We start from the raw sequence: 24,466 nt of genomic DNA on the forward strand, positions 1-24,466 counted from the left end.
AGAGCCCTGATTTGGTTTTATTCAGTGTATAGGCTATAATTTTACTATTACTACAGAAATGGCTACTTCTGAGGAGTTTAATGTCTGTAATTTGCTCAGGATCAAACTCAGACCTTTGTTAACGGCCAAGGACATGCTCTCATGGTGCAGGCCAGCAGGCAGTGATCCTAGCCTGAAGACATCCTGTTCACCCCTGCAGCCTTCAGTCCCAGCGCAAGGTTTGACAGGAGCTTGCACTTGCAGTACAGACCTTCAGTGCTGGAATAAAACAGAGAAATGAGGAAACTGCCACCCTGAACTTTCCTGATGCAGCTGTGTTTAACGATGTTAACAGTTAACTTTGCCGATACCAGGGTCTGCTGTGCCACCCCAGAGCCTGTCATCCCTCAGCACAGACCCAGGAGGAGAGTGGTGGCTCTGCAAGGGGAGGTGAGCTGGTTGTGGGCAGCAAGTGGGAAGGGTTGCCATCTCCCAACAAGGCACAGCTGCCCCAGTCCCCACACAAGAAGGTCGGGGGGCAATGACCAGGGTCAGGCTCAATCACTGGACAAGTCTGCAGTGATGAGGTTGGTAGGTCAGGACTGGAGCACCAAACATGGCCAGGCACAGACAGAGCTACAGCATGGTTCTGGCAATGATCAAGAGCCAGGGCTTGAGCTCAAAAGCAGTTCCTGACAGAGGGGAGGTCTCAGGAATGATTTTCACACTCTGCTCGCACAGCAGTCTGATCCCAGGTGACATGGGTGCACCACATCAGAGCTGGCCTTGGACACAGGCCCTCCAGCCACTGATGCCAGGAGGTTTATCAGCCTCCTCTACAGGCACGCTGAAGGATCAGTGTCTTCATTTTCCTTTGGGACATGAACAGCATTTGATTTTTTTATTATTATTATTTTTACATTATCCTTTATCTTTTTATCAGACACCTGAATCAAAAGCATGAGGCCTATTTAAAGACACAACAGAGGGTTAAAGTAAATGCATTCCACCTGTCAAAAAAGACTTTAGGAAGAGCAGAGAAATGTTAGCATGGTGAAATAACAAGGTGAAGGATGATAGTAAAAACAATAAGGCATCCTTCAAAAACCTGAAGTCATGTCCAAATGAGAAAAAAAGGAGGGATCACAATTTCTGTCTGATTAAATGTAAACACAAAATAAATCAGGACAAAAATAATTTGAGATACAACTTCCTACAAATATCTACACTAATAATAGATCCTAGAAATGAGACGTTTGCCAGGGAGTCAACAGGGCCAACAGATGATCAAGTATCAAAGGAGCTCTCAGAGAAATTAGAGCAATGGCAGAAAAAGAAAATAAATTTGTAACAATGTTGCTTACTGTGAAGGAGTTTTTGAAGGTTCCCATGCTGAATCTTCATGCCTGAAAACATAGCATTGTTTTTCACAAGTGGGTGTGCTTGGAAAGTTTGCTCATTAGGGACAAAATGGATAAATATCCAATATTCAGACCTGAGTCCCTGTGTGTGAGATTTGAATACTAGCTGTCGTGCATAGCTCTTCATATGATCCCAGGGTAATTCAGGCTAGAAGAGACCTCAGGAGGTCTCTAGTCCAACCTCCTCCTCAGGGCAGGGTCAGCTCTCATGTCAGACCAGGTTGCTCAGGGCTTTATCCAGTCTGGCCTCGGAAATCTCCAAAACTGGAAACTGCACAACCCCTCTCATCAACCTGTTCACCTTCTTGTCTTTTCTCATGGTGAAAAAATGCCGCCTCAAGTCTGGAGAGAAGCACACTTGCATTATACTGGGCATAACACTGAACTTGTCAAGACCACCAGTAGTTTTGATCTAGATTTGAAGTTAGCTTGGAGTGGGGGGGGGGGTTGGATCAAAAGACAGCTAGACAGCCCTTCCAACCACAAATATTCTACAATTCATGTGTGACAACTCTTTTAACTGAGTGCTCTATATGTCTATCAAATTATGCAGTCCAGTTTGTCTTATGGGTGTTATATCAACATATGCAAAATAATAGACTTCTGTGAAACCTGAATGGTTTGGAGACTACCAGTAGGGCATATGGTAAAGAAAGCGGGGATCTCTTTAAAGATGTATATAACCTTAGAGGCCAAGAAGAGAGCTCAGCTGTTGAGACCTTGCAGGAAACTGAGAATAGAAAGGAACCTCTCCCCATTTGAAACTTGGTCAAGGAAGGGGTTGAAAAGAGTAAATATTCATGGTCAGCTCTGAGCCTGGAAATACAACCACAGGTTCCCAAGCTGACCAGGCAGTCCTTACTCTACTGCTGAACTTTTTCCCTCCTGTGACTTCATTCCCATTTAAGTTCCCAGAAGATTTATTGCATTTTTCCTTTGAACAATTGCTCTTTCATTTTGCCCCCCTGCTAAGGCCAGAGAGTTCACATAGTCCTGTGAAAGTAGTCTCCGATACAAACCAGCTGCAGCTCTATACTTTTTATCATATTGTAGTCTTCAAACTTACCACTCACTTTTTAGATCTATAAACCCTATCTATTCACTGCTGTGCTTTTGTTCTGTTAAGTAGTGTCCTGCTCATCCTCCGGGTTGCTCATATATCTCATCCCTCCTGCCGCTATCCAGACAGGTTGATGGCTAACATTTTCCCTGTTTTTGCCAAGTACCAGCCTTCACACCCTCTTCTGCCATCTGGTACAACTTCATTGTTAATTTTGACATTGTTCCTATCACTCTGCTGAGTCTGGTGCTACCTTAAATGTCCTGCAGTTTAGCGGATGTCTCTCACCATGACTGTGTGTCATTATGGGATATTCTTACACAAGCCTTCTCAGCTTCTCTTATTGTCTGTACATTTGCCTGGCATTTTCTTAGTCATTTCTATGTAATCATTCATTTTTCCCCCAATGCACTGTGAAATATTGTCCCCTGCTAGGCAATAGCTTTCTGTGCACCAGCCTGTCTTCCGCCTGTTGACCTTTTCTCTTTCATTTGGAACAGTTATGCAATTACCTAGCCTTGCATGAACAGATATCTTTTTCTCTTTGTTGAAAGCAACTTTTGTTGCTTTGTCTTCTACTGTCTTCCCAGAGGGAAAGACTTGGGCTCAAATTGACACTTGGCACCAAAATGTTTAAAATCTGCTTGCTGTATATATAAATTTGCTGTGTTCTGTCTCAGTGTAGACTGAATGCAGTATTTTGTAAAATTCAGCTTCAGCTTCTAGAGCCATCCTGACTGTCCTGCCTTCCTGTGGTTGCCAAACTTTGCACTCACCTTCAGGACCACTACCCTGCTTCCATTTGTCTCCGAGCCAGCAACACTACTAGGAGTCATGAACACAGCCTAGGGGCTCTTGATCCGTTGGCTTGGAGTATGCCTTCAGTGACAGAATGTATGTTAATTCTCTGCAAGTCATACTGGCACCGTCAAAAAGCCATCCTTGTACATAAGTACCCTCTCCTGCTCTGCTCTTGTAAAGTCAATGTCCCCAAATGCATTTTGTACAGGGTACAATTTCTGCAGAGAAAACATAGAACACCAGGGTACAGACCTTGCTCAAACAAATCTTCCTGACCACCCCTTTTTGAACTCAAATCTCTTTGCCAAATCATACCACTCACAATGCCTGGGCATATGGATGAATTCTAATTATGGGAATAAAATATATGGACATACAAATTAGCAACATTATTCTTCAGATAAATTGCACCAAATGTTCAGAGCTCAATCCTTTGCCAGGCAGAAACTGAAAACTACAGTCATTGAAAGATTCTAGCTTCTGTCCCTAAAAATATATTGATAATAGAAGGGAAAAATGTCGTAACAAAACAAAAACAAACAAACAAAAATCCTCAACCAAACAAACAAACCAAAAAAACCCAACAACCAAAAACAAAGGGCAAGGGAATACCTGAGAGGTGTTAAAATGCTCTTTCAGAGTTTGAATTGATTCTGAGGAAGAAGACAAATTTTTATTAAATCTGTCTCAAATTTGGTTGCTTTGCCACAAGGGCTAGGATGCAATGTTTCTGCTATCTATATGATTTCAAATTATTTTAACCAACTATTGTAGCATCAGTGTAACTCTAGTAATGTTTCAAAAAATGGAAGTGATAGAAACTAATTCATCTGTAGTTAGCAGATTAGGTATATCCAAAGGCACAGTGGGATATAAACATATATAACTTTATGTGAATGTGAAAATCAGATGTCTGGGGTACAATAAAAGCATGTTTGTGTAACGGGCCCTTTGACATTTCTCAGCACTGCTATGTTTATTGTGGCTACCTTTGTTTTGTTTTGGGGATACTATTTTGCCAGGCCAAGCAGTCACGAATATATAAAGGCTCACAAGCTGTCAAGAAGGCTTTGGTGTGCAAGAATGCTTCTTTAATTGTAGCAATAAAGAACGTGAATTCTGTGTCTAGAGTTCTTAAGTGAGCCTGTACCTTCTTGCAATAACATATCTGAGCAAAGTTAGCCTTAAAAAAAAGTTATTCATATTAATTAAACTTTCATCCAATCCAACACTATGCATCTTGATTGCAAGGAAATAATTCTTGTAACTCCAAGGCAGAAAAATTTCTAATTCCAGGTCAAATGTAAGATACTATCACATTTTATTCACTCCCAGAATAGGTGGACACATGCAAACGGCCTATCGGGAATGGTCCCAGGAATATCTTACTTTCTCAGCCATGACCTTTTGGACTGCGTTTTTGGCCAATTTATCCAGTCAACTCTCCTAGACACGACTTACAAGATGACTCAGGCCTGACGATTCTTTTAATCTCCCTTCCTCTCCATCAGCTGCTGGAAGAATTAAGTGCGGGTACCAGATAAGTACAAACTTGTTAGCATCCCAGTTCTATTACAAATATATGGACCACCCAGTTTTTACACAAAGAGCTGTGCTGAATGATTAATCTAACTCTATTTGGGAAATCAGAGAGCTCCAAATCAGAGAGCTACAGAGACCCCATTCATTATCAGGAGAAGGAGTGCCTATAGTATTGAATGACGCAGTCCTCGTGTCCAAGCAAGGATGAGCAACACTGGAAACTGATGAAAATATCCAAACCAGTCACTCTGAAAAGGGTAGTTAGGAATGTCTTGTCTACTGACCAGTGACACTGGGCCAAGGAAATTGTGATGGGAAAAACATACAAGAGAATTAACAGTTTGTCTTACTGCTTTGCTGTCTGTCAAGACGGCTAAACATCTTTGCTACAGTACTGTCAGAAACCATTTTTTGCCTGGTCAGTTTGAGAACAGGAAGAGTTTCCTGAGCAATCTTCTTGTGCTTGACTCAATGCCCACAAGCAAAGTGCATGAAAGACACTTCGAGTCAAAAGCTAAACTGAAGACCAAGATTTCATATGGTATTGATATTCAGCCCACCTTCAAATATATCTTACTGGGACTGTCCATTTGCTGAAGGCTTAATCTGAGTAGAAAAATTGGTAATGTGTCTCAGCAGCACTTCTTAGATGAACAGGATTTTCGGGTCAGAGTGCTAAGCATCACTGCTGAACACAGACCACTTTGGGTCAGAGGTCTAAGAAAAAAATAAAAAATGAGGTGAAAACAGCAAAAGGTAACCTAGATATGGAATGGAAAGAAGTCAAACTACACATAGCTGACTAACATACATGGTAGCGATCTGGGGGAAGCATGAGCATGTAGAGCATGTCCATCCCAGCCCTCTTCTCCAAATATAGAAGTCAATCCTGTTGAGTGACTGAGGTAAGGAAGAAGTTGCCATTTTCCTGGACAAGAGTGGGGACAGGGGAAGTATATTAGGGGCACACCTACCATTCATATATGCTACTGTAAGAGAAGAAGAAAAAGAGGAGCTATGAAGCGCTCTCTGTCAAAGGAGGAAAATTCTTAATAGAAAAGGAGCTTCTGAACCATTTGCAAGATGAATGTATTGAACAAGTGGATTCTGTGGCTCTGCAGTGCAGAGGAAAAGCAAAGGTGAGATACCAGGAGGGGTCCAGCCCAAGGTGGAAGGAGGAACCAGGAAGCCCAGTCCAGTGACAGCTGAAAAAGACACTACAAACACATGAAGAGGCCCAGGAGGACAAACATGTAAGAAATGAGAACTTAAAGAAAAGCTATAGGATTTTTAAAATTATTATTTAAAAACAGCATATAATCCCATGCAGTTGACACTGCTAGTATCAAACCACCAGACTAAGCCCACCATGTCCCCCATCATCACCAGAGGACCCACCAGAATAAGTAAGGCTTCTTCTTATTTTAGTGAATGTTGCTTCTGTTTCCCACTAGTGGAAAACACAGCCTGATTGAAAGGGTTCCTTTGTAAATGCTATAATTATTTTAAAACAAATTCTTTTTGTACTAGAGTAAATACTGAGTAATAACAATTTACACTCATCCTATAAGAAATAGTGAAGGAAAAGGGGTTTAGGTATAATTCATGAAGGTAGTTTTTCTTACAACATCAGAGAAAAACTATTGCTGCCCGAAAAGGATTTTAAAGATCCTTGTAGCCACAGTACAAAAACTACTTCTCTATAGCATTCAAACCCTGCTGCTTTACTATTAAAGATAATACCACATAAATACAACTTAATCCAGGCATCTGAACTGCATTCTGCAACATATGTATGATCTCTCCATTTTTATACACAGCAAACCTGATAAACAGGGATTATATAAAGAGAAATTATTGAAGCATTACAGCATCAGTATAGCACAGACTAGTTTCCTTCTTTTCAAGTAATCCCAACATACACAGCCAGAGGAGTTGAATAATTAGGAAAAAAAATCCTTCTCTTAGGAAAACGAAAACAATTGATGCTAAAAAATTTCCCTGCCTTTGAGCATACTTTACTTTGTGCTGACTATTTTTAAATGCTTAAGATTCTAAAAGCTCTGTATCACAAAAGAAACCAAAATTCTGCTTTTTTTTTTTTAATATACTGCACAATCTCTGTTCTCAACAGCCCAGTCAGCCCCAAAAAAAACAGAATAAAGAAGATAAGGATGAACAGAAATAGAAATATCTTGTTAGAATTAGGAATAAAACCAAAATCTCAAAAGTATTTAGGACAAAATTATCTCAGATAGCCAAATTCTTGGATGCCCAGCCCTCAGGGAGGTGGGCACCAGGAGAAACAGACTTTGCAGAAGTTGGTGCTGGGACCAGAAAACACAAACCACAGAGCAGCAGATAGAGAAGATTTGTAAAAAAAGACCTGCAAAGGCCTGTATTCACACTTGGAAGTGTGATGGTTCAGATACTGACAGCCACATGAAAGATTATCCTGAAGAAGAGCATTAACTTTCTTGTGAAAGCATTCTGTCATAGTTCAAATTGCATTGTTTATTCCTCTAAACAGGCAGATAAGCCTGAGAAACACAGGAACATACAAATGCATTTCTAAGTGGAATGTCCTGCAACACAAAAATAATTGAAGTAATAATCCTGTGCTCCTCTAAATAGCTGTCATCTGTATTCCTTGCATGCAATTAAAACCAACCAAATAATGCTGATTATTTGGCTGCAGGATGAAATGCTGAAAGGATTGGAACATGGAAAGGTGTGGTGCAATTCCAACAGGACAAGACTGTGCACAGAGGCATTCTGCTAGCACGGGCCACTGGAAAAATCTGGCACTGAGGAGGAAGTAGTCATCATGTACAGGCAGGAGTGGCCAAAACGAAGACCACGTAGGTAGGGAAATGTCTGCAGTACAAAGCTATTTATTTCACTAACTTTGCAAATTTGCCATCACAATTGTTCTCACAGAGCAGCATTTTCTAGTAACTTGCTAGTTTATTTATAAAACAAAATGGCTAAAGCCAAGTGATTCTGTATAAACGGTGAAAATGCCACAAGCAGCTGGAACAACTGCACCAACAAGACAAGCACCAACAAGAGGCATAACACAGAGTCGGACGGGTTACCTGTGAGGGGGGCATCAGGGAGGCAGGAACAGGTCACTGAAGTCTTGTGTGGTGGCTTGCTAAGGAGAAACTCCACTTGGTCTTGCCTGGCTTTATTCAAGGAGCTGGAGAAACTATGACCACATTTTATGTCTGCAGGCAGTAAGGCATGGGACGAGCTTTGTGTGTTGAGTCAATGTGCTGACTTGACAGATTACAGGGTGTGAGATGAGAGCATTGTCCCATCTATTGGTATGAGCCCATCTGGCTGCATGGTTATTTGCAGGGCTTGCTGGAAACCCACTGCTGGACTGCTCTGAGAGGCCACAAGCATCCCCATGGCCCTTGCAGGGAGTCCAAACAAGGCTGGAAGGAAATCTCACTCAGTCCAAAGCCCAGGAGATATGTGCAACTTCTTCACCGCAGAAAATGGCATTAATCTACTAAGGACACAGAACTGTTGTGTGACAAATGTGGCCAACCTCAGTGCCTGGATGCAAGGTCATACAGATTGTACCAGCACCAACATCAGGTGCCCTGGTCTCCTCACAGCACTCACTATTCACTAGATAGCTCTGAGCAATGTGTAAAGAGGTCATAAACTCTACAAGTTGGCCAACCAACAAGACAGGACAATACACTTCTCTTTGGAATTGTGATTGTATGCAGTGCTCCCTGTCCTCACAGCATTGCCATCTGGTGAGTAAAGACCAGGGTTTGCTCTAATTAGTTCTCTCCATCTGCACAAACCAGGACCTACAAAATGTTCTACAGACCCACTACAAACTGAACATCTGCATGGGCTGTGCCTGGAAAAGAAAGCCTGAGAAAGGGGCTTCACCTGGTATTGTGAAAGATGTAGGTTTTACACTTTCAAATCTAAATTCTTCTGGGGCTTTGCTGACTTCCAGAGCAAGCCCCTCAAGAGAGAATTACACCAGTATGCTGGTAGCAGAATCAAACACCTGATTTACTACTCACTAGCTCAGAGCAGAAAAGCTGAACTATCACTCCATCCCTCCTCCTCCTGGACAAATCTCTACCCTCTGGTACATAAAAAAACATATTTCGCAGCTCCAAATAACAATTCTTTTCAGGACTAAGATGTGATGCCTCCCCCCCAGCCCAACTCAGCTGTCAGAGTGATGCAGTGGTCCCTGAGGTCTGCCGAGGACGGTGGTAGCAGGCAGCAGCTGTCCCTGCCGCCTGCCTCCCGCCGAGTTTCTCCTGCTTCATCCTACGGGAGCAGAGGACAGTGAGTCCCACAGCCTGCAGGTGTCTCCCAGCGGAGGAGGCTGTGGATCCCCTTGGGATCATGTGTGGTACCCGAGCAGATGTTCACTTGCTCTTGGTGCTCTTTGTGAGACAGACCCTCTCCGATCCTGTCAGCGCGCTGAAGCATACCAACTACAAGAGGACGGCCGCACTCCCGCGCCTGCAGCTGCTCCTTTAACGTACAAAGGCAGGATTTCATGTGAAGAGAAGAATGGGAGTCTGGCTGCAGCGTTTCCTTCACTGCTACAACAACAGATTGGAAGAAGCTGAGAGTTTTGATGCCTGGAAAACTGGATTCTGAATCGTGACAGGCTTTGAACCCCCCTCCTCCCAAATAAAACAAAACCCTTTGACTTCTTCTCTCAGCAGGAGGGGGAGGGAGGGCGGATTTGCCATGAAGACAAATCGAAGATGCAGAGCCCTGCTAGCAGTGAGTCTGAATCTGATGGCTCTCCTCTTCTCTACAACAGCTTTTATCACGACCCACTGGTGTGAGGGCACACAGAGGGTCCCCAAGCCAAGCTGTGGGAAAGAGAAGAAGACAAACTGCCTCAACTACAGTGGGAATGAGACTGCAAATGAGACAAACCAGAATGTGGTTCATTACAGCTGGGAGACAGGAGATGACCGCTTCCTTTTCAGGTATTTCCACACTGGGATCTGGTACTCCTGTGAGGAAAATATCGATGCTGCTGGTGAGTATAAAACAACTTCCTTCCAGCTTGTGTTGCTTTGTGTTTGGCTCAGTGTGATAAACACACAGGCAAGCTGTTCTGTGCTGTATCTTAAAGCAGATTCGCCCTGCAGAGAGAGGCAGCATTTTAACAGTTCTTTGTTGAAAAGCAACCTGTTTCCAGCAAGAGCAAGGATTTCCTTGTTTACCTGCTGGCTGATGCAGGATCTGTGCTCTAAAGCCAACTGAACCTCTGATCAGCAATATGTGCTACCCTCATGGGTACTGCAGCCAGAGACTGGTCAGTGCCTTCCTTCTGGGAGCTGCTCCATGGAGCACAGAAAAGATAGCGGCTGGTAGTTGTTAAAGAGGTTCTGACATCTAATTGTAATTGCCCCCAAAATAATCCCTAGGACAGCTGTCTGAATGACAGGGAAAGCACAAAGGTCACACTTTTTATCAGGCTCTGGCCTGGACTACTTCTTTTCTGGCATCCCTTAAGTAAATGACTACCCACAAACCCTTCCTGGTGGCTGGGTTGTATATTTCTTGAAGCGGAGTAGAAAAATGGCAGTTAAAGGGCAGAATTGGGCACAAGAAAGCTCATTTCTGTTCCCTGCTTAGCCATTTACTTGCTGAGAACCACTCATGAAGACATCTCTCCAGTTTATCAGTGTATTAATTTCCTCTGCTGTACCCTGGCACTTACCAAGAAATAAAACACTGGAGGGTGGTTGGTAGGTAGCAGCCATGGGACTGATTTAGGTCTCAACAGATGCAAACTGACAGTCCTTTCTCCCAGAGCTGTCTAGTAGAGCTAACATCCAAACTGCTTTTGAAAGAGCTTTCTTCTAGGTTTTGTGACTGAAAAATAAAGTTTATAAATGTGACACAGTGTAAGAGGGACAACAACACCTCATGGATGCTGGTTTCTGCTTGCTGGGCTGTTTCCATGCTATCCTGCTGTTGCCCAAGGAGTAGACCAGGGAGTTGGTCCTTCACCACTGTTGGAAGAGAGGAACAGTTAAGCATCCTATATGTTGTGTCTCTGAGGACATAATCTCCCCAATAATGGGAAGTTTATTGTAAAACTGCTCTGTAAGGATGTACTATAAAGTGAGGCAAACCTGTAGAGCAGCTCACAGTCCATTTCATCCCAAGGTCCTGTGCATACTCACTGGTATTTTTGAGGATAGTACTTCCAGAAATAGTTGGTCATTAAAACTCAGTTTAATATATGAAAAGGAAAGTTCATGAACCCCAGCCTTGGGACTGTCAATAAACAGCTCCATGCTGAAATGAGTGCACCTAAGTAATCCTCTAGACATTAGAAAAAAGTATAGGAAAAAAGACGATTTGTTCCAGCATCTTAGCTGGGATTGGGACGATCAAGCATGCCCACATTTCTGGCAGATATTGAAAGCTTTCCAAGCGAAGATTTGTGTGTGAGATAACTTGTAACTGTGTGACTTTAGCCCACTCAGAAAACTGAGTTATCTGTGGGAGAAGAGAAATACAGAGATCTATTCTGTACTGGGTAAACAAAGCTGTGCTGTGGTGGGTGATTTCAGGAGATAGCTGGAAGCCAGCTTTGGAAAGTTATGGTGAAAGCAGAAGAGAGAGGGTTGTTTCTCACCTCCCCACACAGCCACAGCATCCACATGTGTGTTTCCTCTTATTTGAAACATTAACTTGGTGAAAAGTACTCTTCAGTTAGCAGACCAGGAGCAACCAACCTTTAGAAAGGATCCAGCTGGGTGCAGGGATATATTGGCTTAGACAGACAGATGTCTCGCTCAGGATTTACCATAGCTTTTTATGGTAAAGACAGGAATGATGTAATGGACATGAGTCTAAATTTGTCCCTAAGAGTGTCAACATAAAATAACCATGAAAGGTCTTAATTCAGACTTACTGGTTTGCAATACCAGACTGTCTGTATGTTGTCATGGCCTTTTGCAGCCTGACTGGTGATCATTTTATCTGAGCTCCAGGGCAGAGAGGCACAAGCCAGCCCCAATCCAGCAGCACTGTGATCATGCTTGTACATATACCTACAACACTTAATATATCTGTCAGTAATCCATCCCTTAGGCTCATCACACTGTCCACAGAACACTTACTGACCACAGTTCTGTAGGCAACACAAGTCATACAGTCACCATGTTGTTAATAAACACCCTAGCATGCCAGGAAAATGTCAAGAAAGTACCGCTAAGCACACAGTCAAAACACTAGCTTCAGTGCACTCCATACTTCCAGTAACACCGTTCTTAAAGCTTTACCAATAGCGTACTGAAAATGACTGCAACAACAACCTTCCTCCAGACAAAGTCCTTTCGGGTGCCACCCCACAGCCTCACACCTGTTTCAGCAGAACACGTGGCCACAGCCTATGGTCAGCACCATTCCTACAGCTCCTGACCTGTCCCTGATTCCTCACTGCCAATGTCTGAAGCTAAGGAATACGAATCCCACAAGGAACACATGAATGCCAGTAACACTCTCTGTGGTCATGGTGCTTCCAAAACATTCCAAAGACTCCTAACGTTCCCAGCTGTGAGCCATATTCTTCATCTAGCCACCAGGCTTTTAATTTCTCTCTTTCTACAGTCACAGAACTGTCAAAATTTTCTGCTCTCTGCACTGGTGTACCTGGAGCACAGCAGCTCTTGTAGTGCAGACACAACAGGACCAGCTCCCAGAAGGTTGATACTGCAAGGGACAGGACTGCAGGGCTTCCAGTTGGCTGGAGGGGCTGCAACTCAGTCACACCTTAAAATGACAGTTAGGCTGCAATCTAACAAAATTTTTGAGTGTCCTCACCAACTGTTTATCTGAAATGTCCATTTAGAGTCCAGAGGTAGAGGTGAAAAAGGTGTGCCATATACCCTCTGTACAGAGATTAGTGAAGCGGGCCTTCATCTTGTTGCATGTTTCTAGTTTTCACTGACATCTCTAACAAGATTGAATGCTGTGATTATTTCTGAAATAATTTGTGACTCTAGAGTTTATTTTTATCCAGCATGTCGAGGACAGCTGAAAAATCCAAAAAGCGTTTAGCACCCAAGAAATAGAATTGTGAATCCCCTCTGGGAATTGAGGGACTTGAGCATATGCATTTCATTGATGGGTGAGTCCTGTAATTATTTAGCACAATTTTTGACTCAAATGTATGCTGAATCCCCGTCTACCAAAAAGAGGATTAAGGCTCTATTTTTCAGAGTGGGTTCAATGCTTTGGATCCCACATGGGTGGAGGTACCTTCTGTAAGAGCAATGCACCTGATCTCCAGAAGGAGATGAAGTTAAAGCATAGCCTATGAGCTTCATGCTCGTGCTGGGCATGAGTCCTATTCTGGATTCACATGCTGCACAGGGCACTTGGTGCCTCCGCCTGAGCCATGAATTCCTTGGCTATGGACAGACATCTCAGAGCCAAACTCTCTATCATTTCTTTTTTTTTTAATATGACTTTGAGTGCATATCTTATTTCACACCTACAGTCTAGGTCTGTGCTTGTGTCAGTACTGGATACCTCACAAGATACCAGACAAGTGATGTGTTAATAGCAGCAGTGGTAAACTAGCTGGTATATTCTGTGACTCAAGAACATACATGCCATGAAAAAATTAACAGATGAAGTAGCTAAGGTGGCATACCTTGTCCTAACAGGCAGAGGAGTTTGAGAGCTGGGAAGCAATAAGAAGTTAGCCAGTTTGGCTCAACAGTGTGTTTGCTTTGATTTTAATAGAAAAACAATATTAACTCGTCTCTTGTTTTAGCTGCTAGTGAACAGACAATCTCAGTAATAACATCTACATTCAGAGGGAAAAGCAGCTGCCTAGGTGTCTTTTAAGACTACTGTCCCATTAAATAAACAATGAGCCTTTCCATGTTGCTCACCATGGTCCACAGAAGTCAGGGAGATCAGGAATGGGTATACATAGGCTTGTTTTGTATGTTGGAATTTTATTTTGAGGGCAAGGGGTCATAGCTTTTTGAATGCTCTGTAGCACATATTCCTTAACACTCTTTAAGGAGTAAATGGTAGAGTGGAACTTACGTAGTATGTAAAGATGCATCAAAATGGGCCATAAATATGGACGTTAAATGCACATTTAAGAAGGAGCCAGAGAACAAGAGAGGTGTACCCTGCAGAAATTAATAAATCTGTAACATATAAAGACATGAACTTGCCATACACTTTCACAGATCCGGAGTGGTACTGCATCACCCTTCTCCCCTGCCACCATGTGATAATAAGCATATGTGATTCACTGTAGGTGGCTGTCCGGAGAGAGGGACTGGGAAGAAGCACCTTGCGAGCATATAATTAAAAGCAAGAGGAACTGGGAATTCTTGCTAGATTTTGAGAAATGTGATATAATTGGCATGACTGAAACCTGGTGAGTTTATTGCTAGTAATAAATTTCTAGTTATGAATTGTTTAGGAAGGAAAGAGTGGTAAAAGTAATTGAGGAGGTAGAGCTCTGTATTAAAGACAAGACTTCCAGTGATAGAGGAACTGAATCCAGGGGGCCTGGATAATCTGCATCTGAGGATGCTGAAATAATTGGCACATGAAAATGCAAGTGTAGTAGTAAGAATCTGCACATTTCTGTATTCAGTGAAGACTGGAAAAAAATTATGCAGGCCACTTGACCCAGCAACCTTAGGACAGTTTTCAGGGAAAGCACTCAGTACATGCAACAAATGGGTTTTATCAAAGGTAGGGTTTTGTTAAAGGTAAATCTTTTAACAGATTAATCACTTCTTAGACAAGAGTAATGCATTAGTCCCAGTCTCTATGGATTTACTAAAAAGCATTTGATGGAATTTCCCACTGAAAATTCTTTACAGAAGAACTACAGGGAGCAGAGAGAATGGTAACAATGTAGTGATAGATGTGGACATGCTTCCATACCGGGAAATACAAAACAGCCTGAGCCTCTTCAGACTGGAATGAAGGCACACTGTACAGAGAACTATGATATGGGTGGGGATCAGCAGGGAATGACAGCGATCAGACAAGAAAAAATCTTGACTGCTTCCGTGATTTAAGAACAATAAGGCATAACAGCAAAAAGGAATATTCCTTCCGATGGAGCTCCCTGCCAGGGAATGTTGCGAAGGTCAAAACTGGGGATTGCATGGATCCAGGGAGGAAACATCCATTCATGTTATTAATGTGATGATTTGAGAGCAACCACTGACTAGGAAGTCCCCAGACTACTGACGCAGTACTGATATCACAAGGAGGGTATGTGAACAGAGTCGCCCTATATCCACCCCTTTGTTCTTCCTTAAATATCTGTCACTGGATGATGATGCAAAATAGTGAAGGAGGTAAATCTTTTGCTTGAGTCTGTGGTGCAGTTTTTACTTTATGTTGTTTATTACGATGGGGATGAATAGCGAGTTTGTAAACAGATTAAAGAACAGTCTTACAAGGAGGCTCTGGCAAGTAATATAAAAAGGAAAATTATCACAATGGAGATCAGATATTTCTAGTTGTCCTCAAATTTGGTTTTGGGACTGATCCTGTTACTGCAGAGATTAGCAATCTAAGAAAAAGAACTAGGGGTACAAGTCATGCCACCTAATTCATTAAATAATTTTTAAAAAGCAATGTGAATCCCACAGCAAACGTGGGCATCAGCAAATGTAGGTATCTGTGCCTAAACTGATCAACATCATCATTACCATCAGTAGAGAGTAGCAAGTACTTCTTGGAGAGATTAAATTCCACCTCATATGGGATGAATTGAGCCCTGGAATTACATGTTTTCCTCATTGGCCGAAAAGGAATCTAAGAAGGAATCTAAGAATTTCTAACACAGAAGGCTTAATTTGAAGAAAATAATCCCACTTTAAATGCACTCCTTACATATGCTGTGGCACAAAGTCTGGGAATATTGCATTACAGAGGAGAGACTTTTCTGCATAACTAAAACTGTGAGCTGGTCTGATAGAGTTGTAAGAATACTATAAAGATAATTAAAACAAAAAAATAATTAAAAGCACGAAACACTAAAGCATAAGATTCTGTGAGGTCACAGGTAGTTATCAGTTGTGAGCAAACGATAAGAAACAAGTTGTGGGCCAGTATTAGATTGTGGGGTGACTGTGAGCTGCAAAGCACTGCAATATAAAGGAAAAGCATTGTTCTAGGGACGAATCAACACCACTGTACAAGGCACAGCTAACACTAGTGCATTTTGTTAATGCCATTGCGCACAGTTATGGTAAGAGAAAGGGGGAGATGAAATAGATGCAAATTGGGATTTCCCACGTAGTTGAGTAAAATAGAATCTCCCTCAAGAAAAGAAAGAAAAACTGGTGCTCTTTAGTATAAAAAATCAAAGATCTAGAGGGGATGTGATGGTATCTTATACACAGGTGGATAAACGTCAAGAAAATAATATGACTTTAATAACATGTCATTGAGAACAAAAGTGAAAATCCAAGGAGGGGTTCCTAGAAAGTGCATCTGGACTTCACCTCCACAGAGGGCAGTGTGAGCAAAGGAAATCCACTGGCTGAAATGGATACTTCTTAAATTCACAGAAAGAACTGTGTGAGGGAAGAGGAATGTTTCTGGCCTAAGGAAGCTTGGAGTAAGTCCTGCATAACTGTTTTGTTGGTGTCTTAAGGAGGTCTGAAAGGAGCCATCATGGTTTGACTGCCTTGCTCACACCATGTCTATATTCTTTTGCATGACATCCATGCTTCCGCATTGCCACTGGTCACCAGTGGGAGCCAGGAAAAAAAATAGGTCCTGATTTGATGCATATCACGTTTTCTTGAGGGTTTTATGCCTCTAAAGCACCAGAAATTGGCTACAGGTGGAGACAGTATGTGAGGAGGTTGCTTTGCTGCCGTTGACATTAATACAGCTTCTCAGTATCTAATTGGTATGTCTGCTCATGCACTGAACATTAAACTGATGATCTAATTTGGGATCAGAAGAGAAATCTCCCTCAGGCAAGATAACAGGGAGAGTAACAATTTTTTTTTGCCTTCCTTTACAACATGGGGAAGGGTCCATTTCAGAAAAAATACTTGTGAATGCCTCCTAACAAATTCTTGGTTTTTTCCTTGCAGGATAAGGTAGGCCAGGCCATAGGAATTTGATCAATATGATAAGAGTCATCATATCTGTTCACATTCCTCACGATGACTCTTGCTCTCTTCCTGTGGTACATGATAGCTGTGGTTTCTGTGGTGGTGATTGCTCTATTACAGACCTTCAGTTTTTTATAGGATGCGGGGGATATTTTGTCTCTGGGAATTTTGGATTTTAGGCCCTCCTGGACCTGCTAGACAGACTAGCTGTATGAACATCTATCAAACATAAAATGTGGAAATAAAATCCCTGCAGGCTGAGACTCATAACAGAGTAAAGTATGGGACAAGGCAGTGAAATACTCCTTATTTGATAAGTTACTCTCTATTTCATGAGCAAAAGCTGTGTTGCTTTCTCTTTCAATGTGTCTATCCTCAACCATTTAACCTAGGAGTCTTAAAGTATCTGATAGTTCCTTGTAAATGGAATAAACATCAAAGTGCTGGAAGACTAACACATGGGTCCCATATTTCAAAGACAACTGAGGCGCTTACCCTGCTGCCAGTTAGAGAAAAATATGAACAGATGCATTCAGGGCTACAGAAATAAATACAGTATGGAACATAAACCTTCATGGTATCCCCCTGGTTTTTAAATCACACCAGACCCAATCCTGATTTTAAAACTTTCCTTACATGGAATTAACAGGACTGGCTTACTGACAGATCTCAAAAAGGGGATTTACCAGGGAATAGGGCTGCTCCTAGCAGGACTCTCTGTCAATCATGAAATGGTGTAAAGTTTTTCAGTGTTCTTGTTGGTAAATAAAATGGTAATATAAATCTTTGCTGATCCAGCTTACAAATGACATAAGGACTACAGAAAGCAGTAAAAAATGAGAAGCGGGTGTTATTTTGATAGAATGACATGGCTTGTAGAATAGACACAGGCAAACAAAATTCACTTTAAGGTGTTACACCTTGTATTTGCCAGGATTTGGTCAGGGAAAAAGACACAAACTATATTTACAACCTGGAAAATTGCAACCTGGGAAACAGAGTCACTCCACCGTGCCTGGACTCACTAGAGTTGGAGAGACAAGAAAAACACATCATACTGTCATTCAGCCTGACCCCACTTTGCATTACCTGGCCAGACAAAAATATGAGGCTTTGCTGCAAAGATATTAAGTACAAGCTTGGAAATAAAGTTCACAAGAAGAAATGCAAGCACAACTTTTTTCACTTGATTTCAAAAACTGGATATTCATTTGCAGTGTACTGTGTGTGAATGTCTTACTGCCTATCTTGGTAACTTCCTTTAGAAGTCTGTGGCTGAAAGGTTAAGGATATCTCAGTTTCCATACTCTAAGTAAAGGCATGCCTGCCTGGAAAAACAGGATACCTCAACCCAAAAAGCAACTGAGTATCTTTCAGTAGAGAAGGTAGGAAAATTACTGGAATTCACTTTGAAGCAGGCAGCCTAAATCACAATGGCTAAGAGGAACAGAGGGTGGACAGATGGACAAGCCAGGGAAGAAACACTGTTATGGTGCTAACTGTGGAGAAGAAGTACAGGTTGATGTGGTACAGGGTCTGATGTTCAAGGTCCCTCCCCTCCAGCAACCCCTTTGCCTCTTACCTACAGTCACTTGCACGTTTCAAGCTGCAGCCTCAGGACTCATGTTCATGCCATCAGAGTAATGCTCTGTCCTGAATCTGTCTTTCCCTCCATTTTGGCACATGTCAGCTTTTGATGTTTTCATTTTCTGGAGTGATCCCATCCGTGTAAAGGAGTTTCCGTCTTTACTGTCAATGACTTTCTTCTCTGCCTGCCCTGCTTATGTAACTCCAGAGCTAGGGCTCAGATCCAATGCAAATACTCGGGTAGGGTGTTATCTGGAGACAAGCACTGGCATGGTTAAAAGATAATCCACATCGATCCCCAGTTAGTAATTGGAAAGAGTGTGAGCTATTGAACCACATTTCTTCTACAACCAGGGCTTTAGGGCCTTATTGGTTACTTACGTCTTTGATCCTTGTTAATCACCAGCCTGAATGGAACTGCTAATGTAGTCACATGGGAGATTGTAGAAGGCATGTCAGACTTCATACAATGAGGTATATATTTCAGCTACATCTTCTGTGAAGAGCATAATTTCTAGTCTTTCGCAGTTTTCTGGGGGCACCCAATAGTCCCACAGATACTAGGCCCTCAATAACTAGTTTATTTTGGCATGTTTACATTAGCACAGAGTAAGCAGAACATGGCAGATGGTCACCTGTGGGATGAAGGGGGCGGAACCCTCCTCTTCCCATTCTGTGGTTTGAAATGCTTAAAGAAGCTCAGAACTCTTTGCCTGATTTAATGTTTTCCAGATTACAAAGTCAGGTCTAAATTGACACCAGAACTATTGAAAGGCTCTCTCACCAACATCGTTTCCTTGATTCTCCCAATCATTTAAAAATCTGAGCTATTTTCCAGCTCTCCAAATGATAGATGTGTGTACACATCTGTCAGGTCTTACCAAGATAATCAGACAAGTCTTGTGACTTGGATGTGTTTCAATTAGACATGATTTGAGAGCAGCCTTTGGAGATGTTTGCTTTCAGATACTGTGCAAGATTGTTCACATCAAGGAGAGTTTCAGTGCAGAAAATGCAGTTGCCATGGCACATAGTCCCAGTTAGCACAAATGTGCTGGGCTATTCCCTGCTCTGTCCGCACCCTCTGCCCCCTGCCCAGCTACCTACTGTTCTACGGTTCCACGAAGCGAAGGGGAAACTCCAGAGTGTGGATGATACTCCTCTGATAAAATTATTACCATTTCTTTGTGAATATGTGAATTGAGGAAAAATGCATGCCTGGAATGAAAATGTGGAAAGCTTTAAGCTTTTCCACTTTAAAAGGTAGAAACTTTTAATATTGAATTTGCTGAAAGAGAACAGTAGCATAGCATTCAGATTTTAAAACAACCCCAAAAGGGAAAAAGATTGTGAGTTATGTCAGCAGAGGTTGAGAGATTGAACAAATTCTCATGTTACTTAGAAGAGAAATGTTGATGGGCAGCAGTTATGCATGACAGCTGTCAGAGTGAAAGAAAGCAATTGTTTTCATAGTTCAATACATATTTTAGTGTAATTCTGTGTGAACTTGCTTATTTTCCAGAAAAAAATATCAGTTCAGCAAAATCAACATGGTTTCATGTTTTTCTACTGGAAAATATTGATTTTGAAGACTAATACATCTAAATTTTCATTAGAAAAAATTCAATTAAATACTCTGTCTGGGATCAGTTTAATCAAAAGTGGAATATTTCACTTGTTAATTAACCTGACACAACTCAGTTTGCATGAGCTCATTAACATGTATTTTCCCTAATGTAGTACATCATTTCACTGAAGTTGTGTTGCAGTTCTCAGCCTTGTCTAGGCTGGGATCCCTTGAGGGTTATATTATATCATTTTTATAGACAAATACAATGATTCTACTCTCAGTAGATGGTGTGGGATCTCATCAGAATCACAAGACTCCAGATATAATTGGGGAGATAAAGATTTGTTAGGGCCTATTGGGAAAAAAGGGGACCTTGTCTTTCATAGGCTGGGAGCCAGAGTGTTACTGAAAGGGAATGCTGTTTAAATGAAATTTAATCATTTAAATTTCCATCAGAACTATACTTTTGAACTCATAAAATTTTATACAAAGTAAGTGAATACAGACAGCATTTTCTTTTATTTTGCAAGATGAAAAACAGAGTTGTAACAGAGAGACTTCTTTCAGTCAGAACTACCAGATTTCTTTTAAGTCAAATTAACTAGAATAATTTGAAACCATGTGGTTGGAAGACACACAAACTGGGATTTTTCAGAGGGTTTGTTTTTTTTTTTTTTCTGCTCTGGTTATTCATGAGGCATTTATCACTGGCTTAGAGAGGAAAGAACTTGCGAACGTTGGACCAATATGCATGATGCAGGACGTCAGCTTCTGGTCCTTGCTATTGCAACAGCCATATTATAAGCTTAGAATAGAATCGTAGAATCATTTAGGTTGAAAAAGACCTTTAAGACCATCAAGTCCAACTGTTAACCTAACACTGCCAAGTCCACCACTAAACCAGGTCCCTAAGCAGCGTATCTACATGTCTTTTAAATACCTGCAGGAATGGTGACCCAACCACTTCCCTGGGCAGCCTGTTCCAATGCTTGACAACTCTTTCAGTGAAAATATTTTTCCTACTATCCAGTCTAATCCTCCCTGGTGCAACCTGAGGCTGCTTCCTGTCATCCTATCACTTGCTACTTGTGAAAACACCCCACCTCGCCACAACCTCCTTTCAGGTAGTTGTAGAGAGCAATAAGGTCTCCCCTGAGCTTCCTTTTCTCCCGGTTAAACAACCCCAGCTCCTTTCAGCTGCTCCTTATAAGACTTGCACTCTAGACCGTTCCCCAGCTTCACTGCCCTTCCCTGGACACGTTCCAGCACCTCTTTGTTGTAACTAGGGGTCCAAAACTGAACACAGCATTTGAGGTGTGGCCTCACCAGTGCTGAGTACAGGGGCACGATCACTGTCCTGCTTCTGCTGGCCACACTATTTCTGATGCAAGCCGGGATTCCTTGGCCACCTGGGCACACTGCCAGCGCATGGAATCATAGAATGGTTTGGGTTGGAAGGGACCTCTAGAGGTCATCTAGTCCAACCCCACTGCAGTGAGCAGGGACATCTTCAACTAGATCAGGTTGCTCAAAGCCCCGTCCAACCTGACCTTGAATGTTTCCAGGGATGGGGCATCCACCACCTCTCTGGGCAACTTGTTCCAGTGTTTCACCAACCTCATAGTAAAAATTTTTTTCTTTAGATCCAGTCTAAATCTACCCTCCTTTCGTTTAAAACCACTATCCCTTGTCCTGTCACAACAGGCCTTGCTAAAGAGGTTGCCCCCATCTTTCCTATAGTCCCCCTTTAAGTACTGGAATGCTATAATAAGGTCTCCCTGCAGCCTTCTCTTCTCCAGGCTGAACAACCCCAATGCTCTCAGCCTGTCCTCAGAGGAGAGGTGGTCCAGCCCTCAGATCATTTTTGTGGCCCTCATATTCAGATGCCTGTTGACCAGCACCCCCAGGTCCTTTTCCTCCAGGCAGCTTTGCAGCCACTCTTCCTCAAGCCTGTAGCATTGCATGGGGTTGTTGTGACCCAGGCGCAGCACTGAGCCTTTTCAAACCTCATACAAGTGGCCTTGGCCCAGCGATTTAGCCTGTCCCAATCCCTCTGCAGAGCCTTTCTTCCTTCAAGCAGATCAACACTCCCACCCAACTTGGTGTTATCTGCAAACTTACTGAGGGTGCACTTGATCCCCTCATCTGGATCACTGATAAAGATATTAAATAGAACTGGCCCCAACACTAAGTCCTGGGGAACCCCACTTGTGACCAGCCATCAACTGGACTTAAGTCCATTCACCACAACTCTAGGCCCAGCCATCCAGCCAGTTTTTTTACTCAGTGAAGAGTTCGCCCATCCAAACCACAAGCATCCTACTTCTCCAAGAGAATGATGTAGAAAATTGTGTCAAAAGCTTTACTAAAGTCCAACAACCACAGCCTCTCCCTCATCCACTGAGTGAGTCACCCTGTCACAGAAGGAGATCGGGTTAGTCAAGCAGGATCTGCCTTTTTAAACCTATGCTGACGGGGCCTGATTGCCTGGTTGTCTTATATGTGCCATGTGATGGCACTCAAGGTGATCTGCTCCATAAGAATATGAATACTTAGAACATTGTCTTAAAGCCTATCTTTTTCGGTGTTTTCTGCCCTCTTCCTGATTTCCAGTCTAAACTGCCAGTTTACTGAGGTATACTCTGGACAAATCCAACCACTTTTGTGCAGTGGGGGTCCTGAAGACAGGAGCAAACAAACCATACATTTTATGCATCTGGTGGAAGAAACAGTAGAATATATGTGGGTCTCCCAAAGGCTTAAAAACAGAGTGATTCCAGTGTGTACATTGAGCTTGAAAGTACAGCTCTGTGCTATAGTTTAGATCCAATCTATGTGCACCTAGACCTGCCTTTCCAACTACCCTGTATAGCTCTCTAATTGCTCCCTAGTGTCTTCCATAGACCCATAGAAGAATGTCAGCCTGCATCCACTTTGGAAGCTGCAGCTAGGCACGTTGGATCTGTTGCAATGCAGTTGCACTGTGCACACCACAAGGTATGCAGAGCATAATGGGAAGGTAGCCCAGAGCCCTAGAGCCAGTGTACGATGCAGGCCAGACCTGATGGCTCTATGTGACCTGTTTTTCTTCATTTTCTGGCAGGATTGAATTTGGAGGACTTAGAAAAGCCACTTCTCTTTCTTAGCTTTTGCTTTCAAATTATTGTTCAAGCTAGGGAGGTACAGATGTGTCTGAACTCTGTCTGAGGAAGGTAAGAGGAACAAGTATTTGCCTCCAACATAGAGTCCCAGCTGTCCAAAGTGTGTGTGACACTTTGAAGTAGGACACTTCAGTGGAGAAGGTAAGGGAGCAGCCCCACTACCTCCATGTGCTAGGGCAAGGGAGGTGTCTGGGGGGACTGGTCTGCCTATCTGAGGTGACAAGATATATGGGTGACCCCTCCACCATGTGCCACTGCTTGTCAGTGTTGTTCTGTAGTGCCTCCTTCCCATCCTTGCAGCAGTCTTACTCTTTACCAGCTCTTTTACTTTCTCCAGAATGCAGCTCTGCCAGCATAGTGCCTGCTTTTCACACAGCCTTCTACTTTTTCCTGAAATGATTTGATTTTGCAGACATGAGACAATTTTCATGACAAGTACATGCCACAGACTTGGAAGGGCTGGAATGTCAGGACTTCCCACCACATTGTGAGCAGCAGAAGGAGAAGAAAGAGCATGGGCCTCATGCTGGAAGCAAGACAGAGAGATCATCTCCTGCTGCTGCCACAGCTTACTTTCTCATTCCCAGTGACTGATGCACTAATAAAATCCACATCTTCCGGTACGCTGTTTCATAAGAACACACAGAAGCCCAAAGCTGAGCTTTATTCCGTAGAAACTACTGAGGAGGAGCTGGAAAACATTTGACCTACAGTGCTGCAGGAGCTTCCACAGCTGCACAGCCATGAAATGGATAAAGTCTCAATGAGTCTGTCTGAGGAAAAGCTGTGCGTCCTCCTGGGAAGCTGACCCCTGGGGACTTTAAGACCCAGGAAATTTCTCCTCCGTTGCTTGTTTGCTGTTGGTGTCCTTCCAAGTTCAGGCTAGGCATGTGTTCAAGGTGCAGGTGTACGTACGTGTGCATGCACACACACACACACATGCACACACATGGAAGCACGCATGACATCAATGTGGCTGGCCACACAGATCAACCTGGACAGAGCTCTGCCTTTACCAGCACCCACAGAAACAACAATATCACTCCCATCAGCAAGCCTGCTCCTCTTCCTCCTCTCTGGCAGAGCAGGTTTGAAGATCACTAGTGAAGAATGCACACCACTTCCCTCTGTAGATGCACAAGAACATCACACTAATTGTCCCTCAGATATCATGGGCTCTAAGCCTATTACCC

At 42.7% G+C, this 24,466-nt stretch overlaps 2 protein-coding genes across 2 annotated transcripts in view; one reads left to right on the forward strand and one right to left on the reverse strand.

The window, feature by feature from the left end:
- Nucleotides 1–19,093, reverse strand: part of RBFOX1 (RNA binding fox-1 homolog 1) — a 1,419,204-nt gene extending 1,400,111 nt beyond the window's left edge. The window contains exon 1 of the mRNA XM_064461968.1: nt 18,538–19,093. The gene's annotated coding sequence lies outside the window, so the exon portion shown is untranslated. The remainder of the gene's footprint in view (nt 1–18,537) is intronic.
- Nucleotides 9,157–24,466, forward strand: part of GSG1L (GSG1 like) — a 58,595-nt gene continuing 43,285 nt past the window's right edge. The window contains exon 1 of the mRNA XM_009505972.2: nt 9,157–9,850. Within this exon, the coding sequence (XP_009504267.1) occupies nt 9,550–9,850 (301 nt within the window). The 5' untranslated portion in view covers nt 9,157–9,549. The remainder of the gene's footprint in view (nt 9,851–24,466) is intronic.

The sequence above is a fragment of the Phalacrocorax carbo genome, chromosome 10, assembly GCF_963921805.1.
Source record: "Phalacrocorax carbo chromosome 10, bPhaCar2.1, whole genome shotgun sequence".
Classification (NCBI taxonomy): domain Eukaryota; kingdom Metazoa; phylum Chordata; class Aves; order Suliformes; family Phalacrocoracidae; genus Phalacrocorax; species Phalacrocorax carbo.